Source organism: Anabrus simplex, chromosome 4, assembly GCF_040414725.1.
Source record: "Anabrus simplex isolate iqAnaSimp1 chromosome 4, ASM4041472v1, whole genome shotgun sequence".
NCBI lineage: Eukaryota > Metazoa > Arthropoda > Insecta > Orthoptera > Tettigoniidae > Anabrus > Anabrus simplex.
In genome coordinates this window covers 17,109,792-17,125,792 of record NC_090268.1, presented here as the reverse complement: position 1 = coordinate 17,125,792, position 16,001 = coordinate 17,109,792, and the positions used below count along the sequence as shown (strand labels likewise).

At 39.2% G+C, this 16,001-nt stretch overlaps 1 protein-coding gene across 1 annotated transcript in view; it reads right to left on the bottom strand.

Moving 5' to 3' along the window:
- Window positions 1-1,210: 1,210 nt before the first annotated feature.
- The window catches only part of LOC136872351 (uncharacterized), a 64,464-nt gene continuing 49,673 nt past the window's right edge, over window positions 1,211-16,001 (bottom strand). Inside the window, exon 4 of the mRNA XM_067146162.2 lies at window positions 1,211-1,441. Within this exon, the coding sequence (XP_067002263.2) occupies window positions 1,298-1,441 (144 nt within the window). The 3' untranslated portion in view covers window positions 1,211-1,297. The remainder of the gene's footprint in view (window positions 1,442-16,001) is intronic.

Sequence of the window (16,001 nt, the reverse complement as noted above, 5' to 3'; positions counted from 1 at the left end):
TCTTCTTTGTTTTAGCACACTTTTTGGATTCAATTATGTTTTATATTAACCTTTTTTCAGCCTCTGTGGCTCAGACGGCAGCGCGTCGGCCTCTCACCGCTGGATACCGTGGTTCAAATCCCGGTCGTTCCATGTGAGATTGTGCTGGACAAAGCGGAGGCGGGACAGGTTTTTCTCCGGGTACTCCGGTTTTCTCTGTCATCTTTCATTCCAGCAACACTCTCCATTCTCATTTCATAGCATCTGTCAGTCATTAATAAATCACTTTGGGATTGGCGACCCCATCGTACTAATAGCCTATATCTGCTTCATTCATTCCATCCCTGACCCGGTCAATGACTGGAAAACAGGTGGTAGGTTTTCATTTTCATTAACCTTTTTTCACTGAATTTTTCTCAGCGAGTTATTTATTGCTCCATCTAGTGATGTAAATATTGTATGTTGTTATTGTTTTTATTTCCATCATGTCTCTTTTGTTCCTTCATTATGTTTTTAGCACATTTTTAGCTTGCTTAATGTAGATTACTTTAACCCCCATTAATTCACTGAAGATGGCTCAAACGAGTTGAAACATGTTTGAAATTTTTGCTCCTTCTAATGCTGGAATTAGGTTTTGTATTGAATTAGGATACATCTATTTTTTCCTTTGTAAAGTGGAACTATTTATACAAGGTCAACAAGTTTATTGAAGTTATATTTTGGGTTACAATTTTTTAAAAAAATATGGTTCCTTTATCTCAAAAATAGTGGAATTATTCATTTGTGCAAATTAATTTAAATTCTATCTTTATGACGTTATTATTTATGTAGATTGAGAATATATGCTATCCGGGGGTATGGTTCCCTTATTATCTTGCCCATTCCTCTCCATTTTGCTGATGTGTGGGTTCTCTTCCAGTTTTGTTTTCACCGGGGGCTGTTTTGGGAAGGGAATTTTATTCCTGGCAAGTGTCTTGTTTCATCTTAAAGTGTTTTGTTTTTTGTTACCTTGTGTGATGCTGAATGGTACTGCGTTTCATGGATCGCGACCTCGTGTGCCCCCTTCTTCAACCCTCCCTATTTTTTTGCAGTTGTACCCTCATATGTCGTAAAAGATGAACATAGACTTCAGGTCATCATCTATATTCGTGAGATGGTGGTGCAGGGTTACAAAGATACTGCTATCTCAGTGTTGTAGGAATATCCTCAGGTATCAAGAGAAACAAGTGAATCCAGTTAATTTATTTATTCATGCATCAAGTACAGGTTGAAGGAATAAACTCCATCACAGCAATAATGTTGAGAGAATGTAAACATATTAGACTTCGATCTGAACCAGCTTGTCTCGATCTTCCTTGTACTTCTGCCATACATCAGGGGAAGAGTAAGACTGGAAGATATCTTCGTAGTTTTTCAAGCGGTTAGCGTAATGTTGGAGATTCTTGGTCGACGGGTAGAGATACTAGAACATAAACAAAGCAGTGATAATCTAGCATATAAGTGAACAAGTAAATACTGTTAAAATAACGTATATGAAGATTGAATTTACAGACCACAATGCTGCACTGTAGTTCTTAAAAATGACCTCATGGAATGCAAAAGAGTATACTGTAGTGATTGTTATTTTAATATGCAAGAAAATGGGGTTATTAGCTTCTTTAAATGTTGTTGGCAATAACTTTTTGAATGATGATTAGTTTAGTTGTTGTTTCAATTAATTTGTCTGGACGAATATCAGTAAGATAATAAAGATAAATTTAAAGGTCGACAATAGGAAAAGGAGTGTTGTGACATGAATGTGGAAGATGGTCTGTCACAGAGTCGCTGTAGCCTAAACTAAAATAAGAACCAAACTCAGGGTTGCTTCAAGGTAGACAGTTCCTGAACTCAGTGATGGACCTCTGCAGGATTAAGGTTACAAACAGGCAGTGCAACAGCCCATGAGGGCTTCGGCCTGCTAAGACAACTGATACCCAGTCAGAATGCCTACAGATACTGGAGGACAATATGATGATAATGATTTTTGTTTAAAGGGCCTAACATCTAGGTCATCACTCCCTAATGGTACAAAATGTAATGAAAATTTAAAAGTCCAAAATTCATCCACTGATCAGAATTCAAAACGTGATAATGAAGATGATGGATGAATATGAATGAATAATCAGTGGATTCAGCTCACAATATCTAGGCCTACGCGATATTAAAAACATGTATGAAAACTAAAGTCAGTCGGTCCCGCCATTCTATCCGGTCGATTTCCTTCATTTTTTAACTGAAAGCTATTCATGCACAGATTTGTCATCAAGTACCGGTACTATAAATCACTTAACTTCCGCCTTCCTCAAATTATTTGATTTTCAATTTTTTGTCTTTTGAAGCAACCATATCTTTGGTTCTAATTGAGGTACGGAGTTCGTTTTGTTCTAAGAACTGTCAGTGGATCAAGTTCTTTCAATTCAGCTCTTAACTATTCACATTGGTTGATTCTGAGGAAAGTTATGAGTGCACGTTCAATTTGACGTCTCAATTCTTCAACATTTTTTCTCATTGAAGCAATCATCTTCTTCTTCTTAGGATTTTCTTGGGCGCTGCTGAAAAGCCATTACCCAGTCACAACACTTATTGTCACAAATCTTCAAGAGGAACAGACTAACTTTTACTTATGATGGATAGAGTTGTTGAACAGTTGTAGAAACACCAGAGTTACAGGTCCAGAACGTGATGTCATCATAGGGTACAGCAAAGAGATTGGATTACAGTTATGTAGAGGAGGATGCGAGTTAAGAAGCTCATAAGACTCACTAGTCAAAATAACTTAGAGTTTAATGTTACAATTATCCAAAAATTCTTGAATAGCAAGAACAAGTGAAGGTGTAGGCTGTTGAACGAGGCGAGCGACTGTTGTGGGTACTTGTATTTTTTGCAAGCGTAAAGTGTGGAAAAAAACGTTTTCTAAGTAGGGCGAAATTGAAAGAATATGTGATTAAAGCAATCATATCTTTTGTTCTAATTGAGGTACGCAGTGCGTTTTGGTCTAAAACACTCAGTGGATCAAGCGCTTTCTTTCGACGTATTAAGTACTTAAATTGGTAGATTCTGAGAAAAGTTATGAGTACATTTGTCTCTATGATGAAGATATTTCAAGGACTTTTTAACAGTTCGGCGCGTACCGCGCAGTGGTGTTCCAAGAAGCGTTTACTCAGTCGCCTTGGGAAGGCACTCACGCCATTGCATATTCAAAGAGCAAACAGCTCGACGCGTAGTATTCTTCCAAGGAGCGTTACTCAGCCGCCTTGGGGAGTGAGAAAGTTTGTTGTTACATAGACTGTAAGATGCTGTTTTACATGAAGATGTAAACATTTCATTTTTGCGAGTAGTTTCACTTCTTTTAATAGATTATGGGTGTTGGTAGGAAGACAAAAATGCTAGGCGGATGTATGAAAAACGGAAGTTGGAAAATGGCAAGCAATTTCATCTTCTTCTTCTTCTTATGGCGCCGTCTCCCTTCGAAGGTTGGCGATCCTATTGATTATGATTACTCGCGAAACGGCAGCACGGAAGATTTCTATCGACGTATGTCCATATCACCGCCGCAATTCTTTCAGCCAGGAATTTCTCCGTCTTCCCACAGATCTTTTCCCATCAGTCTTCCCTTGAATGATCAGTTGGAGACGTTCGTATCGTTCACCTCTCATGATGTGCCCGAGGTAGCTGAGCTTACTCTCCTTGATGGTTATGAGAAGCTCTTTCTTCTTGTTCAAGATGTTGAGGACTTCTTCCTTTGTCTTCTTTTCTACCCAAGATATTCGGAGTATTCTTCAGTATAAGTACATTTCAAAAGATTCAATACGCTTCTCCAATAAAGGGCTAAGCGTCCACCCTTCGGAACCATACAGAAGGACAGGAAAGACATAACACCGTAGCATTCGAACTCTGAGCTGGAGGTTGAGTTCTCGGCTGGTGAATAAGGTCCTCATGGTACTGAACATATTTTTTGCTTGTCCAATCCTGGATAAGATTTCGCATTTTGAATCACAATGCTGGTTAACTAGAGTTCCAAGATATTTGATAGAAGATACTTGTTGGACGATGTTGTTGTTGATGTAAAGGGAGGCCTGTTTTGCTGTTTTTGAGAATATAATCAGCTTGGTCTTGTTAATATTCAAGGATAAACCGTAGGCTTCACTGGTCCTCACGATGTTGTTTATAATGATTTGAACATCACTAGTGTTGCTGGCTAACACAATCGTGCCATCAGCAAATCGGATGTTATTAATGACAAAGCCATTGATCTTGATACCTAGATTAACATCTTCCATAGCCTCTCTGAACACAGCTTCAGAGTAGATGTTGAAAAGGAGTGGGGACAGGACACATCCCTGGCGGACACCTCTTCGTATAGCTATGTCCTCAATAGCAGTTCCTTCTGTTTTGACCTCTGCCATTTGATTCCAGTACAGATGGGAAATGATACGAAGATCACCAACATCTACACCAGTAGATTTTAAAATCTCAACAAGTTTTGCATGAGATACGCAATCAAATGCTTTTCGGTAGTCGATGGAACAAGCGTGCACATCTACATTCATATATAGGCATCTCTGGGCCAAAACATTCAAGGAGAAAAGAGCCTCACGAGTACCCAGTCCATTCCTAAAGCCAAACTGAGTATGTCCAACTTAGTGTTCGCATTTGAGGTAGATTCGAGTGTTAATAATACGCAGAAATACCTTTAGCACATGGGACATTAGGCTTATCAGACGATAATCATCACACTGTGATGCACTAGCCTTTTTTGGTATGGTGACAAAAGTAGATCTTAGCCAGTCAGATGGAATTCTACCGGATTTATATATTGCAATTTCATACGGAGTGCAATTTGATTACGTGTGGTCCTTCTACAACAAAAAGGACGACTTCTTGTGCATTACAATTTTTCAGTGACGTGTGATCCTTCAAATACAAACAATTTTTAAGTGATTCCTATTATTGGTGATGGCAATTGTTTATTCCGCGCAATTTCTTATTGTTTATATGGAAATGAAGAAAGACATGTTGAACTATGTTGTAGACAATATTACCAAACAGTGGCTTGCATATCGGAATTTTATTATTGGTGACGAGTCCTATGGACAAAATATCACTATGGTTGCTGATTATACATGTGTAATGATTGGTAATGGACAGAAAGGTGGACATGCTGAACTTTACAGTGCGGGTGAGCACCTCTTCCGAGTTCACAAGGAAAATAGTGATGTAATAACGGATTACGGTTCTGGCCCCATGATTCATGACTTATTATTTACTGGGGATTTGAATAATATTATAATATCTTGGAAAAATACCAACCCAACAATACAGGTCTCACTCCTGAAGTTCAGAGGCCTAAACGTAAAGCCACTTTAACAGGTCGTCGTGAGTCAACTGCTAAGTCTGTAAGACAGCGTAATCACAAAATTGACGGTCTGAAATGTAATATTGCTTCAAGGTGTGCTGTTTCACATGTTATTCCAAATGTAACATCTTTTTCTGTTGGTGATCTTCAAGAGGTTTGTCAATATTGTTCTGCGCTCTATTTTAAATCCGAGAGGAATACAACAGGACGCTTCACTCTCTGTTGTTATGATGGAAAAGTAAAACTTCCACCTATAACAATTGTTGACAAACTGGGAAAATTCAAAAACTTTAGAGAGAATATTCAGCAGTACAATAACGCAATGCCATTTGTTTCCTTTGGTGCAAAAGTTGACTTACCTCCAAATTAAGGCCCTTACACTTGCAGAATATACCGTATGGCTCATCATCGAATTTCAACATTATACTCTAAAGATGGGCAAAGTACTTCATATGGTCAGTTATATATTCTTGACTTCGCCAAAGCTAATGAAGTAAGAATATCCCATGACGCTAACCTAAATTTGACCAAAGAGACACTTACAGACTTAAATGATTTGTTGAATAAATTTTATCCTTATGTTCGTTCATACAAGATCATGCAGCAGAAGGTCAAAGAGGAAGAAGTTCTTGCTCAGAAAGAAAATCATCCTCAACTCAATTTTGTTATGCGGTTCTACCATGAACCATTTGCAGATAAGCGACGTTATAATGATCCAACAAATTCTGAAATTGCTGCTGTGTTTGAAACAGCTAATGGAGCGCCACCTTCTCACAGACATATTACAGTGTATGAAAAGGAAGGCGTATTGCAGAAGATAGATTATGATACATTGCGATCGTCTGTGCTATACTTTAATTTGGCTCTGTGGTGAACCTGATTGGCATATAGATATACCTATTGAGGGTGTACGTCAGATACCAGTAAGGAAGACTGTTGCTATGCGAGAGCATATTTTACATACGTTGAATTGCAGTGAGAGGAGGTGGTCCTTCTGGTGCCTTCAATCCTGTCATAAATGCTGGAAAACTTACTCAACAACTTTTTGTGGACTATTACTGCCGTATTGGAGGGGACAGACTAAAGTACATTCGTAGGGAACAAACTAAATTGCGTGTAGAGACATATGTAGGGTGAGCAGATGCTGTACGTGTGAGAGCTGAACAGGAAAATTTAAGAGTAGGTAGGATGGTAGATCTGCCTTCTTCGTTCATTGGAAGTCCAAGGAATATGATACAGAATTACCAAGATGCTATTGCAGTAGCCAACAACTTTGTGAAACTCGATCTATTTATCACATTCATCTGTAACCCTTCATGGCTCGAAATAATAAATAGTATTCATCCTTGGGGAGACACCAAATAATCGACCGGACACTGTAGTACGAGTTTTCCAGGCTAAGGTGAAGAATTAATACGACTAATTTATAAAGTGGAAATCTTTGGAATAGTTAAAGCGTTCTTGTACACTGTGGAATTTCAAAAACGTGGGCTACCTCACATTCATTTCTTACTAACCTTACAAGATAATTCGAAATTTAGGAACACAGAGGACATAGATAAAGTTGTATCAGCTGAAATTCCTGATCTTTCTAATGAAGAACTCTATGAAATGGTTAAAGCTTATATGGTACATGGACCATGCGGTCATCTTAATCCTCTGTGTGTGTATGCAAGATGGTAAATGTAAAAAGGATTTTTCCAGATCGTTCAATGAGGAAACAAAGGATAAGGTCAATGACTATCCCCTTCACCGACGGAGAGAGAATGGTAGAACCATAACTAAACGTATTCATGGAGAGTATGTTGAAGATACCAATCAATTGATTGTTCCGTACAATCCATTCCTTTAGCTTTATTTCCATGCTCATATCAATGTTGAGATCTGTTCAAGTGTGCGGTCGATCACATATGTGCACAAGTATGTCTATAAAGGTCATAATTGCTGTAATATACACGTAGCTGTGGAAGATGATACCGTTGCTCATGATGAAATTAATGTATTCTCGAATGCTCGATATGTTGGGCCAAGTGAACCTGCTTGGAGAATGCTTGCATATCCTATGCACGATCAGTCGCATACTATACTTTGATTGCCAGTTCATTTGCCTGACTCTCACAATGTTTACTTCAAGAATGATTCTCCTGAGGAAGCATGAATCCAAGCTGAGTTACCCATTTAGTTGCATGGTTCAAACTGAACAGCAATCCTACGACAAGATGTCCTTACATCTACCCTGAAACCCCATTTCACTATATATGGAGTAAGAATGAATGGCATAAACGTAAAATTTATACTAAAACTATAGGCCGAATGTACAATGTTTCACCTTCTGATTCGGAGCGAAATCATTTACGTCTATTATTGCTACATGTGGTAGGAGCCACCTGTTTCGAAGATTTGAGGACTTATAGAAATGTAACGTGCCATATTTTCAAAGCAGCCGCCACAGCACGAGGGCTAATATTGAACGATATTGAATGGCAACGTGGTCTAGCAGAGGCTTCTTCCTTTCAAATGCCTTATCAGCATCGATGGTTATTTGCCTACATATGCATATTTCATTCACCTTCAAATGCTTCAAATTTATGGAATGTCTTCAAAGAGGCTATGCCTGAAGATTTCCTTAAATCACACACACTCGAACAGCTTACCAATTAGCTATACAAGACATTTCCACTACACTAAAATTACATGGTTTTTCTCTTCCGTCTTTCGATTTACCTACGATTGAGGATCCCCTGAAAATGAAGAGGAAACTCGGGAGGAAACCAAAGTTGGTGAACTAACACAGATGAGGGCTACAGCTAATGACGAAATTCTTCACTTACTCCTGAATAATGATGCATCTACAAGTGACTGGAAGGCATATTTTTTTGGATGGACCGGGCGGTACTGGAAAGACTTTTGTGTATCGGTGTTTAATCCACAGTTGCATCAATTTAGGAATACAAGTCATTTCTGTAGCGTGGACTGGAATTGCTGCTATGTTGCTTCCTCATGGTCGTACAGTTCACAGCCGATTTAAATTACCCCTAAATTTACATGAACATTCTCTATCAGGTTTGAATGTGAACAGCAAAGAGGCTAAGCTCATCATTTGGGATGTAGCACCCATGGCAAACAAACATTCTTTAATGTGTATAGACCGGTTACTGAAAGATATCATGGGCAATGAGGTCCCTTTCGGTGGAAAAATGATCATACTGGGAGGAGATTTCCGACAAGTATTACCTGTTGTTCCTCCTGCATCAAGTGCTGCTATAGTACAAAATTCAATTAGGTTTTCACCTCCGTGGCCACTTTTAAAAATTTTTAAACTTCACGAGAATATGCGGGCTAAGGCGGAATTTGCAGGCTTCCTCTTGAAAATCGGTAATGGTGAATACCGTTCTAATGACGATAACTTTATCGACTTGCCGTTTTCGATAATTTAAAATACAGATATCGCCACTGAAATTTATGGCAAAATTTATTTTCATCCTCTCATGACAACTTCAATCTCTCCAGGACTGAAATTCTTGCACCGAAAAATGAACATTGCCATGAAATTAATAGAGTAGTATCAGATCTACTTCCAGAAACTTCAACATCTTACACGAGTGTGAATACATTGGTAACTGAAGAAGAAAGTGAAGTTTTGCAGTTTCCCATTGAATTTTTGAACAGCCTTGAGATGAGTGATCTACCTCCCTATGTCTGACTTTGAAAGAAAGTGTTATTGTAATGCTCCTAAGGAATTTCAGTGCAACTAAGGGATTACTGAATGGGACCAGGCTAATCGTTAGAAAAATGTACGACAGTATCATAGATTTAGAAGTTCTAACTGGTGTAAACAGTGGGGAGCGAATATTACTGTCACCATCTGACACTACAATGCCCTTCTCCTTTAAACGACGGCAATTAGCGTTTTGTAGTATGATCAACAAAGCGCAGGGTCAAACGCTTCATCGAGTTGGAATCTATTTGCCTGATCCTGTTTTAGCCACGGACAATTGTATGTTTCTTTATCCCGAGGGAAAACATTTAAAGTTGTAAAAGTAGAAATTAAACCTAAGGGTCGGCGCACAGCGAACATTGTCTGGAAGGAAGTGTTGTGAAATACATTGTATAAACTATTACATAATGTCGTTATTTTTAATCCTGAAAATGAAAACCTACAACCTGTTTTCCAGTCATTGACCGGGTCAGGGATGGAATGAATGAAGCAGATATAGGCTATTAGTACGATGGGGTCGCCACTCCGAAAGTGATATATTAATGACTGATAGATGCTACGAAATGAGAATGGAGAGTGTTGCTGGAATGAGAGATGACAGGGAAAACCGGAGTACCTGGAGAAAAACCTGTCCCGCCTCCGCTTTGTCCAGCACAAATCTCACATGGAACGATCAGGATTTGAACCACGGTATCCAGCGGTGAGAGGCCGACGCGCTGCCGTCTGAGCCAAGGAGGCTACATATTTTTAATCCTAATAATCCAAAATAATTCTGCGAGTTGCACGAGTGCCCTAGTTGAAAGTTAAAAATAATTCCAGAATCAATCCGCTGACTAGAATTAAAAAAAGCGATGATGTATAATGATTATGAACTTAAAACAACCAGTGGATTCGACCTGCCAATGCCCACCTTCCCAGAAGCTAACTTAAAACAATGGTATATACTGACCAGGGGCTGCTTCCAAAGCACAATCCTGAATCGATGATGCTTGCTATCAAAAGGGGTCCAAAATCCAGTCAACGGCCCCTCATAATGGTACTTATCACTAGTAAACTAGAACCATGGTATATCTCATATAGCATTACTAAGCACTTTGTAATGCAGACTCATGGTGTTTGTCACATTATGGTACTACTCACAGGTAGCGTACACCTATGGTATTTCTCACATACGTGTTCTAATCACAGGGACCCGTACAGGGTGTATTCTTCATCTGCATCCCCCACCCAGAGAGGGTCCAGAATTAAAATTCCTGGACTGGTCGGGAATAAAATTTGGGCCTTCCGGGTGAGAGGCAGACATGCTACCATTACACCACGGAACTGGTGGTAATACTGTAGGTAAGATTTAGATGTCTCTTACGACAGGTTGTGGAAGTTAAAATTGAACATCGTCAAATTAGCTGGGCTGAGAAACTCAGTTGGTAGAGTGCTGGCCTTCTGAGCTCAAATTCTAGATATCCTCAGGTATCAAGAGAAATGGCGAATGCAATTCATATCTTTATTCATACATCAAATACAGCTTAATGGAATAAACACCATCCTGGATAGATCATAGATAGCAGGTAAAAGGTAGCTTACTTTCACATGAGAAAGTGCATCTGGAGGAAAGCTCAAGATTTGGAACTTGATAGTGAATATATGCAAAACGAAGAAGTGAGAATGATCATCCGCATGTCTGCTGTCGCTTTGGCGTTTCTTGGGCCTGAGGATGTTCCCCATAGCTGGCTGGAAATACATTCCAGACTGCCTGACAATGAAAATATGTCAGTGTTTTTGGACTATTTAATGGAGAGACGGATAAGAAACAAAGAAGTTCCATTCGATCGTGGAGTTGTTGTAAGAGGTGTCATCGAACTAGGCTTGGGCACTATGTCCCTGTTTCGGCACACTGTGCCGGTGCATAGTTAAGTTCCGCTGTTCCGGAACACGGAGCGTCAGTTGTTCCGAAACATTATCAAGCGAGACCGAGACAGTAACTCGCTGTCCCGTCAGAAGCGCCACTATGCACTGCCCTTAACCTACTAGTTGATTGTCGATACCGGCAGTGTGCCATCATGTGCTGGAATGTTCCATGTTCCGTCGTATCTTCTTTATTCTGTGAGTTCCGTTGCACCGGCAACTTGCCTTCGGTATATGGGGATAACTTAATGCGTTCTGTTTAGTAAGAGTGTTTTCATTGAAGCCTAGTAATATATACCGTACGAAAGACGGCACAATGACGAGACATTTGAAACTTAAACATTCTACATTTTTTCGTGTTCTGCTTGTATAGGCCTAGTTTTATTTCCACTTGTATATAGTGTTTAATTTTTATCTTTGTGTTTTGCTTGTATGGGTTATTTTTTTATTTCCCTGTTCCGCTTGTGTATTGTGTACGTAAATATAGTACTGACGAATGTTTCTTCAATTGTGTGACTATATTTTTAATTGGTGAAAATAACATTGTGACATTTGCAAACACATCTACTGCCAGTGTAATTGTGACAGGTGTATTTCAGAATGAATGAAAGCATTCTTATCTGTTTGACTGAGATGAAACTGTTGTTTTGTTCACGGGGTACTGTAAGTACTGCTTGTACATATACAATTATACATTCACACAAGAGGTACGCACTGTCACTAAAAAACACTAGAAATATTCTTTACACTTGAAAAGATGTAATTGTTATTGTGCCAATGGTTTGGCTGCACTTAAAATGTTATTAACCGAGCTCGATAACTGCAGTCGCTTAAGTGCGGCCAGTATCCAGTATTCGGGAGATAGTAGGTTCGAACTCCACTGTTGGCAGCCCTGAAAATGGTTTTCCGTGGTTTCCCACTGTTAGCACTGTTGTCCAATTACACGATTTCATGAGACTGTTGTCTCGATATGTTACTCGTGGCATGTCTGACGCGCTTCTCCTCGCGTCCCTAGCCAGTCACTCACACCAGAAAAACAGTCCCGAGAGCGAGGTGCTGCCCTCTATTCACAAATTCATCAATAAATACATTTCATAAATGAAATATTATAATAATGCAGATTTAAAACCACAAATAAATGACATAATTTCTTAGATATAATTGTTAATGCGATATGTGCAGTAACATTATCCTAAAAATAACATTTTGACATGATTTTCTGGGTGCGAGCCTCCGTGGCTCATACAGCAGCGCGTCGGCCTCTCACCGCTGGATGTCTTGGTTCAAATCCCGCTCACTCCATGTGATATTTGTACTGGACAAAGTGGAGGCGGGACAGGTTTTTCTCCGCGTCCTCCGGCTTTCCCTGTCATCTTTCATTCCAGTAACACTCTCCATTCTGATTTCACAACATTTATCAGTTATTAATAAACCACCTTGGGAGTGGCGACCCCATTGTACTAATAGCATATATATGGTTCATTCATTACATCCCTGACGCGGTCAAAGACTGGAAAACAAGTTGTAGATTTTCATTTTCTGGGTGCCTATTTCAGAGTTCCGACTGCTTTTTCACGTGCTGTGAAGTTTCATCCTGGTCCTAATCACCCACAAGATAGGCTGATACATTCAACTGGTGAAACTATCCTTGGATTAGTTACTTTTAAACACCTGTACTGCCATTGTAACCGCGTTATGTGTATGAATATTGAATTTTCACGACAGCATTGTAATCGAAACGTAAATTTAGTACGTGTTGAAGAAATGTTAAGTACAGAACAAAAATGGCCAACCAGACACCGACACGAAATCGGAAGGTTGTGGGTTCGGATCCTATTCGTGTGTGGTTAGCCATTTTTGTTCTATACTTAACATTTCTTCAACACGTACTAAATGGACGTAACACGACCTAATAGGTTGAAAGTCGGTTTCGATTCGTGTTATGTGTATTTCATTTTGACCGAAAAAATCTTCACCTAAAAGCAGACTTTAAACGTTATTATAGGGCGTGAATTTCAGTGTTCCGACTGTTCCTTCACGTTCCGTGCAGCTTTACGCTGGCCGTAACTACACACAGCACGTTCGGACAGCAGCACATATCTGCTGAAGCGGAGCATGTCATATTGCCCCACGAAGTTCTCTCTAGTGCGCAGTTACAGTCCCGTGTGCTGTTTGTCGGCACACTGTACCGAAACACTCCAACTAAAGCTCTTAATGTTCTGGAACAGTGACTGTTCCGGTCTGCCCAATCCTATATCGAACCACCAACTCTGTTGAGGGGTGGCACAATAAAATTAATATCTTACCAAACTTGGAAGACCGAGTCCTTGAGTCAGTGACTTCATCAGCTGTTTAAAGAAAGAAGCAGAAAGCACAGCATGTGTCCTGAAAAAGGTGATGGAATGAAGGAAGACCTCTTAGCTTACATGAATCTAGAATCTATATGACAGACTGGAAATGATGATTAAAAAATATGAAGTGGTGATATTGTCATATCTCATCTCCAACAGTTTTGAAAAGTTACTACAAAGTCCGGAAGCTTAAATGTTGACTTGGGAGAGTAAAATATAAATAAATAAAGTAAATATTAGTGGCAGAGTATAATTTGAGCTCAAAGTGAACGATAAGGCCAATAGCTGATTTTATACATGTACATAGGGGTCGTTCAAAGGACAGTGAAATGCAATACATAAATTCTCCTGTCCAAATGCCAACCTCACCTTCCCGTGGTGAACAAACCTGCCTCCACAGATGAGGCTCTGATGACTGAGTCATGGCGGTATAACCGTTACAACAATTACGGAGAAAATGTTGTAATTTCAGCAGTCCATTAGCTGAGAAGTGGCAGCCCCACCAATGGTCTTTCTTCCTTCAGGCTAGCAACCGATCAGAAGAACATTTGATTGCTTTCAGGTCTTGCAAAAGTAAAAGAAACCAGACAGATATTAATGATGACGAACATGGCAAAGAAAAGGTTAATGATAAGGATAATAAGTGGAAGAAAAATAATATATTTAAGTGTGCTACATGGAATGTACAGGGAATAGCACACAAAGACTATCAAGTAGATAGCATTCTCTCAAAAAAGGACATCTCGATTGCTTCAATCTCTGAAACCAAATGTAAACTGCAAGGCTCAAAAGAAACGGTAAATTACTTACAATTCTACAGTGGGGTCAAACAAGACAATAAAGACCAAGCGGGAGTCATGATCATGATACATAAGAGACTAAGGTCGAGAATAGGTAACGACACTTTCTGGAATGAAAGAATTATTTTGATAAAGGATAAAGCTATCCAGAGGCTGTCTGACGGTCATAGGTGTTCATGCCCCAGTAGAGGGACGATTAGAAGACAATGATAAAAATTTACAGAAATTAATAAGCAAGATATGGTACTTTTACTGGAAGATTTTAACACCGCAGTAGGAAATCGCGAAATTCAGAACAATATAGGAACAAATGGAGAGAAAACTTATAATTATAATGGAAGGAAACTTACTGACTTTGTTTTCTTCAATCAGTTAAAAATAATGAACACCGTGTTTCCACATAAAGGCAGTCAAAAGTTCACATTGTCAGCTAAGAATCAACGATCTATCATTGATTATGTCATCTGCAACCAAAAGCTAGCAGAATTAATTTTAGATGTTAGAACATATCGAGGTCCTGAAATGGAAACAGATCATTTTTAGCAGTTTCACCAGTCCGCATAAAGCCAAGATGGATGAAGAAAATTACACCCTGCATGGAACAAAAAGAATCAACTTCTAAAATTGCTCTTTTAAGAGATCAAAACATAAAATGGACTTAATAATCTACTTCAAGCAAAACCAGTGAGTACCAATGTACAGGAAGAATGGTTAAATATTAGCTTAGCTTTGAAACAGGCAGGTATTGAAAGTTGAGGAATAAAAAGAAAATGGAAGTTGAAACAGGGCCTGAGAATCTGGGATGAAGAGATAAAAATGGCCATACCAGAAAAAAAGAGTTGCTTACAAGAAATATCTGTCAACTGGTAAAATAGAAGATAAACTAAAGTACAATTATAAGAGATATACATACACACATAAATTATAATTATAGACTGTTATGCTTTTCAGCGTTCAGTCTGCAAGCCTCTGTGAATTTACTAAACGTCGCCACAATCCTCGATTTGTAACTAGTGTTGTGGCCTCATTTAGTTCTATACCTCTTATCTTTAAATCGTTAGAAACCGAGTCTAACCATCGTCGTCTTGGTCTACCTCTACTTCTCTTACCCTCCATAACAGAGTCCATTATAATCCTAGGTAACCTATCCTCCTACATTCACCTCACATGACCTCACATGACCTCACATGACCTCACATGACCCCACCATCGAAGCCGGTTTATGCGTACAGCTTCATCCATTGAGTTCATTCCTAAATTAGCCTTTATCTCCTCATTCCGAATACCCTCCCGCCATTGTTCCTACCTGTTTGTACTAGCAATCATTCTTGCTACTTTCTTGTCTATAACTTCTAACTTATGAATAAGATACCCTGAGTCCACCCAGCTTTCGCTCCCGTAAAGCAAAGTTGGTCTGAAAACAGACCTATGTAAAGATAGTTTCGTCTGGGAGCTGACTTCCTTCTAACAGAATACTGCTGATCGCAACTGAGAGCTCACTGCATTAGCTTTACGTCACCTTGATTCAATCTCTCCCTGCCATTTTATACCTTTCAGCAGATGATCCACGTAAACTACGAACAGCAACAGTTAAAGATTACGCCCATCCTGGGAGAACACACAACCTAAATACATAAAATTATTGACCTGTTCTACCTTTGTATCACCAATCTGATTTCAATTCTGTTGAATTTCTTACCTACTGACATCAATTTAGTCTTCGAGAGGCTAATTTTCAAACCATACTCATTGCACCTATTTTCAAGTTCCAAGATGTTAGACTGCAGGCTTTCGTCACAATCTGCCATTAAGACCAAGTCGTCAGCATAGGCCAGACTGCTTACTACATTTCCATC